The sequence below is a fragment of the Gambusia affinis genome, linkage group LG08, assembly GCF_019740435.1.
Source record: "Gambusia affinis linkage group LG08, SWU_Gaff_1.0, whole genome shotgun sequence".
Taxonomy (NCBI): Eukaryota; Metazoa; Chordata; class Actinopteri; order Cyprinodontiformes; family Poeciliidae; genus Gambusia; species Gambusia affinis.
In genome coordinates, this window is record NC_057875.1 from 22,825,129 (window position 1) to 22,831,961 (window position 6,833).

Consider the following 6,833-nt stretch of genomic DNA (forward strand, 5'->3'; position numbering starts at 1 on the left):
GCTACACATCATGCCGAGATTCAAAGAAATTCAGGAACAATTGAGAAAGACAGTAATTAAGATCTATCAGTCTGGAAAGGGTTATAAAGCCATTTCCAAAGCTTTGGGAATCCAGCGAACCACAGTGAGAGCCATTATCCACAAATGGCGAAGACATGGAACAGTGGTGAACCTTCCCAGGAGTGGCCGGCCGCCCAAAATTACCCCAAGAGCGCAGCGACGACTCATCCAAGAGGTCACAAAAGACCCCTCAACAACGTCCAAAGAACTGCAGGCCTCACTTGCCTCAGTTAAGGTCAGCATCCATGCCTCCACCATCAGAAAAAGACCGGGCAAAAATGGCCTGCGTGGCAGAGTTCCAAGAAGAAAACCACTGCTGAGCAAAAACAACATTAAAGCTCGTCTCAATTTTTCCAAAACACATCTTGATGATCCCCAAGTCTTTTGGGAAAGTATTCTGTGGACCGATGAGACAAAAGTGGAACTCTTTGGAAGGTGTGTGTCCCATTACGTCTGGCGTAAAAGGAACACTGCATTTCAGAAAAAGAACATTATACCAACAGTAAAATATGGTGGTGGTATTGTGATGGTCTGGGGCTGTTTTGCTGCGTCAGGACCTGGAAGACTTGCTGTGATAAATGGAACTATGAATTCTGCTGTCTACCAAAAGATCCTGAAGGAGAATGTCCAACCATCTGTTCGTGAACTCAAGCTGAAACGAACTTGGGTTCTGCAGCAGGACAATGATCCTAAACACACCAGCAAGTCCACCACTGAATGGCTGAAGAAAAACAAAATGAAGACTTTGGAGTGGCCTAGCCAAAGTCCTGACCTGAATCCTATTGAGATGTTGTGGTATGACCTTAAAAAGGTCGTTCATGCTCGAAAACCCTGTAATGTAACTGAATTAGAACAATTCTGCAAAGATGAGTGGGCCAAAATTCCTCCAGAACGCTGTAAAAGAGTCATTGCAAGTTATCGCAAACGCTTGGTTGCAGTTGTTGCTGCTAAGGATGGCCCAACCAGTTATTAGGTGTAGGGGGCAATCACTTTTTCACACAGGGCCATGATGGTTTGGATTTTTTTTTACACCTTTAATAATGAACACCTTCATTTACAAATTGCATTTTGTGTTTACTTGTGTTGTCCTTGACTATTTTTTTAAATTGGTTTGATGTTCCAAAACACTTAAGTGTGACAAACATGCAAAAAAACAGGAAACAAGGAAGGGGGCAAACACTTTTTCACACCACTGTACGTGAAGTTTGAAATGTCCTGGCCAGAAAAAAAAACATCTTCTTGCCACTTCAAGCAAAAATAAATGCACACATGAAGCCAAAGATTAGACCTCAAAGACTTTGCGGTCATCAGGAATAACAGGTATGCATAAATTTTAACATGTCATTTAAAATATATATATATATATTTTAGTTGCAGAATGTAAATAAAAAAACAGATTTTTTTTTTTTACTGGTATTGTTATCACAAAAGCAATATATCCCATCCTTGCACAGTTGGATACTGATTTCGTCACTCTTCTTTAACCTTTACATCCACCATTTGAAACAACAGTTTAACAAAATACATGGCAAGGTAGAAAACAACGTGATGGCAGACTTTGTGTAACATTGAATTCCAACTCAACAAAATAGTTTTTACATTTGTTTGGAGACTGACACTGTTAGATGTCTAATGTCAAGTCTATTACCAGTGTAATGTTCTGCACCCATTCAAAGAAGTCATTTTTTCCACATTCAACCCCCCCAAGCATCCAAAAAAGAAACATCACTACATGGATAAACTTAAAAAAAAACCCAAAAAATAGACTCCTTAGAGAATGTCTCTAGTTGCACAAAACTGTATTGGCACATACGGACTCAGCTATAGGTCACTCACTTCATGCCTGGTTGATAATTTATCAACCAGTGTCAACGTTCATGGCCACGTTCTGTTATCTTTTATGTAGGAAAGCTCTGTCAATGAAAAGCTCAGTAGGGTGCACATTTCTGCACTGATGAATCTTTCTGCAGAGAGCCACAGCATTCCTCTTAGCGATGGCAACCAAATCCCACTTCTGGGATTGGGAACCTACGGAGACCCTCGAAAGGTAAGCAGGAAAAGAAAACCCTTCTGCTTCTTTGAAACGGTGTTTATTAGAAAAAAGCACGCATGTCTGGATAAACCTGTAATTGCAACTTGAAACACGTTTGCATTTCATAGACACCGAAAGGCACGACAGTTGAGTGTGTGAAGCTGGCCATAGATGTTGGCTACAGGCACTTTGATGGGGCGCTGGTGTATTTCAATGAGCATGAGGTGGGCCAAGCCATCAGCGAGAAGATCGCTGATGGCACTGTTAGAAGGGAGGACATATTTTACTGCGGCAAGGTAACACCTAGATTTGTCTGCTGTTATCAACTCCACGTAGCTTTTTAAAAAAAAAAAAGATTTCTGACTCTGACATGAGAATATTTGTCACCATGTATTAAGTTACTTAATGTCATGATTCACGTCTATTTTAAGTTTCTCTAACAAGCGTTGTGTTGCCATCTCCAGCTCTGGAATACCTTCCATCCTCCTGAGCTGGTGAGACCTGCTTTGGAAAGGACACTGCAAACGCTGAAAATGGACTACGTGGATCTCTACATTGTGGAGCTTCCCATGGCCTTCAAGGTGTCAAAAGATTACACGTTACGCTCTCTTATCTCAGCAGGATGATAATATATATGTGCAAGGCCACATCCTTGTTGAGATGAACTGTTGTCCAAGCTTCGGTGCAGTGCTCAGATTGTGCCAGCATAGAGTGGATAAGGCTTAGTATCAACTATTCATGCAAAAATATGATAAACCGTGCTTTGCATTTCAGCCCGGCGAGGAATTTTATCCGAGAGACGAGAATGGGAAATATATCTACCACCGCACTGATCTCTGTGCAACATGGGAGGTGAGTTATCTTTGTTTTACTGCGTTATCTCACGGCACTGCAATCAAGAAACAAATGAGTGTCTTAATAACTGTAAACACTGGTGTAATTAGGTCTTACAAATGTATTCAGGTCAGTGAGACACATTTGACACAACTAGAACTATTTATTTATTTATTTAGAAAGATTTATCGAACATGGCCACACTTCACAGGTTAATCCAAATCCTTTGTACCGAGAGGTGAAATTTGTCCTAAATATTATGAGAACTCAGCATTTTCTTTCAAAGTGTCACCAATACTCAACTACGTGAGGACTTGGCATGGGCTGGTTTGAACCGAAAACATTTGTTTCACAGTACTGTTGGTATTTACACGCTACGGTTTAGATAAAAACAGCGTATTATATGATCAAATTCTTATCTTTAAGGTTTATTTGCTACAGAGAGAAACAAAAATACAGCACAGACGTCCTCTACCTTAGAAAGTGGGTTACAAGTAAAGGTTTCAACTTACTGTATGAGTATAATACCCCTCAAAAATACACAAAAATTGTTAATTAGTCAGGCTATTTTGTCATGTACGTGGTGCATTTAGTTTACCAATTAGGGTTTTTTTCAGTTAAATTATCTTCAATAGACCATAACTGGCACTCCTTTAGTCCATCCACCAATCCATTTTCTGTACACTCTTGTCCCTAGCGGGGTCAGTCAGGATGCTGGTGTCGATCTACAGCTACATTTCGGGCGAGAAGCGGGGTTCACCCTGGACAGGTCGCCAGTCTGACGCAGCATTCCCTTAGTCACTTCTTGTTATTGAGGGAAAACTGGAGGAGCCTTTCTTTAGCCAGCTGATAGATGGTGTACGCTGCACTTTTCTCCACGATTTCATCAGAAGGATTTTAAAAATAAGACCTTAAAAGGTTTACCTGGCTCACGTGTAGTCGGTACCTCCCAGGTTTTGGGAGATCAAGTAAGCCTTTGACTGTGATTGGTATTAGTGTGTGGAAAGTTGAGAGTTTCATTTTCTCGGCAGGCTTTGGAGGCTTGCAAAGACGCCGGGCTGGTGAAGTCTCTGGGAGTTTCCAACTTCAACCGCAGACAGCTGGAGCTGCTGCTGAAAAAACCTGGCCTCAAACACAAACCCGTCTCCAACCAGGTCAGCGGGTCTCCTCCACGCTGACGTCACACAGCTTAGAGGCCGTGTTTAGTAACCTCCACCAACCCGTTAGCACATTCTCCAGAAAAAAGTGATAAGATTGCACAAATATTATAGCTTGTGGGATAAAAAATAGATTAGCTAGAAATAATTATCCAGTTGTAAAAACTGAGAGTTTGACAAAAAAAAGAAATATGATCTAATTTGCTTGGTTTGGATTCCGATGTGTTTCTTTTCTCTTACCTCATAGATTGAGTGCCATCCATATTTCACCCAACCAAAGCTTCTGGAGTACTGCCGTCAAAACGACATTGTTGTTGTTGGCTATTGTCCTCTTGGCTCCTCCAGAGATGCCTCTTGGTACGCGACGTTGCGTCCCTTACAAAAAAAATCCCACGAAAATCACATGTGGATCACATGTGACTTTCACATGTGGTTCACACAAATTTTACATGTGAATCATGTGAATCACATGTGAAAGCACATGAATACGTGTGATTTTGGAACGTTTCGTGGTAAAATCACATGTGATTCACACATTTCCACATGTGAAAATCACACCAAAAATCACGTTTTCACATGTGATTTTCATGTGATTACATGTGGAAATGTGTGAACCACATGTGATTTTACCACGAAACGTTCCAAAATCACGTATTCATGGGCTTTCACATGTGATTCACATGTAAAATTTGTGTGAACCACATGTGATCACATGTGAAAGTTACATGTGATCCACATGTGATCACGTGATTTTCGTGGGATTTTTTTGTAAGGGGGTGCACACTTTAAAGCTTAAATTTGTAACTTAATTTTGACAAAAATAATTGAGCCACTGGCTTTCTTTGTCGCCATGTCTCATCAAGGGTAAATCTGACGTGTCCTCCTCTGCTGGAGGACGAGCTGCTGGTGTCTATTGGGAAAAAGTACAACAAGAGCAGCGCTCAGGTGGCGCTGCGCTTCAACGTTCAGAGAGGAGTGGTGGTGATTCCAAAGAGCTACAATCCTGAGCGTATCAAGCATAACTTTCAGGTGAGGAAGAAATATTTGCCTTTGAATTATAAAGAGTGTGTCATAGTGGAGATGCTCACATGTAATATTTTCCTGGTCCAAGAGTAAACTTTTTTAGGCCACTGTTGGTTACGTGGCTTTTTACGCTGCCGAAGACGCTGCATTATTGTAGCTTATGAAATCAAATCATTATCCTTAAGATTAATTTGCAAGAAAGGTTGGCAATAGAGTACAAGATAAAGAGAGATGCAAAATAGTGAGTGAATTAGTGAAGCTGCCGTTAACACGAAGCAGTCCCATTAATAGCCAAGGTTTAAGGATGTTTGTTAATAAATCACTCTCTTTAAGAAGACAATATACAAATCTCCACTGGGACTCCGGTCCGTGGTTTATGCTGTGCCGTGTTGTGAATGTTGACTATTTTTACTAAGAAATGTTAAAAACAAGTGAGTAAGGTTATCATAGCAGTCAACAGACTTGTTATTCAGTCCTTTACTCAGTTGTCTAACATTATTAACTCACTTTTAGCCCTGATAACACGAGATAACTCTTCCTGAAACTAGAGTCTCATAGCTCGAGTCCAAGACAAGCCCTGAATTTTTAGATCAAGAGTCTAAGTCTTGAACTTAAAAACCTGTCTCCAACCAGGTCAGAAGTGTTGTGTAAATTCTAGTCACTTAGTTCTTGAAAGTTCTTAGGCATATTTGATATGTTTAATCTATTATTATTTATTATTATTATTATTATTTATTTATTTACAGATATTTGATTTTTCCCTCACGGAGGAAGAGATGAAGGCCATTGAAGCATTGAACAAAAACATCCGCTTCGTTGAGCTGCTGATGTATGTATGCTTTGTAAAGGAAAACAGTTATCGTTGTCATTGTTTATAAAACCAATCACTATACGGACCATGTTTCCCTTGATTCTTCTGCAGGTGGAGCGATCATCCAGAGTATCCCTTCCATGAAGAATACTGAGCTTTTTCAGTCTTCCTTTGCTGTGTATTTTTGTCAAATGGAAAAATGTTTACTAATAAAACGCTAAATAGAGAGGAACGCCTTGACCCTTGATTCTATCCAATTATTATTATTATTATTATTATCATTATTATTATTATTAATAATAATAATATTGTTATTTTATTTTGAATTCACCAGATCATGCTGTTGCATTTTCATCCTGACCAGTAGAGGGCTCTGTCTCTCACTGGATAACAGTGACTGATTTCTTTTGCTCTGCTTCTCAGTAATTTTTACCAGCTTGTAAAAAAAACAAGGTTGTTCTTGTCAAGCTTGATGAAATTTTGCCATGGAAATAGTTGACACTATCTCCGTGGGTGCGCAGTCCAACTGCACTCAGTGCTGATAAGGAGCTCCTGCAAGGAGAACAAAGGGTGTATTGATGATTTTGATTATGTCAAAACCTGTCACTGGTTTCTCAGTTGTCGACTTTATGTAGTTTTTTTCATTTTTGTGTTTATGATGTAAAGCACTTTTTGCCTGATTGATTGACAGAAATGCTTGGCTCCTGCAGCTTCAGTTGGCGCGATCTGCAGACACATTATCATAATCAAGTGTTACACTTACAACAGCAAAGACATCTTTTTTTTTTTTTTTTTTTTGTCAGATTTTGTCAGGAATGCATGAGCTCAATTCTATTGAACGCTGTTTTCCCTAGAGGGCATTTGGCTGCACAGTCAGCAGCTACACACATTACGAAAAAAAAAAGCAGGAAAAGAA

General features: G+C 39.8%; 1 protein-coding gene across 1 annotated transcript; it reads left to right on the plus strand.

Annotated features, from left to right (window-relative positions):
* The first annotated feature begins 1,465 nt into the window (after window positions 1-1,465).
* LOC122835658 (aldo-keto reductase family 1 member D1-like) lies at window positions 1,466-6,156 on the plus strand. The gene is made up of 9 exons (XM_044124888.1): window positions 1,466-2,107; window positions 2,221-2,388; window positions 2,557-2,673; window positions 2,867-2,944; window positions 3,958-4,080; window positions 4,331-4,440; window positions 4,947-5,112; window positions 5,853-5,935; window positions 6,029-6,156. Exons 1-9 carry the CDS (start codon window positions 2,015-2,017, stop codon window positions 6,069-6,071), a joined length of 981 nt encoding a protein of 326 aa, XP_043980823.1. The 5' UTR covers window positions 1,466-2,014; the 3' UTR covers window positions 6,072-6,156.
* Window positions 6,157-6,833: the final 677 nt, after the last annotated feature.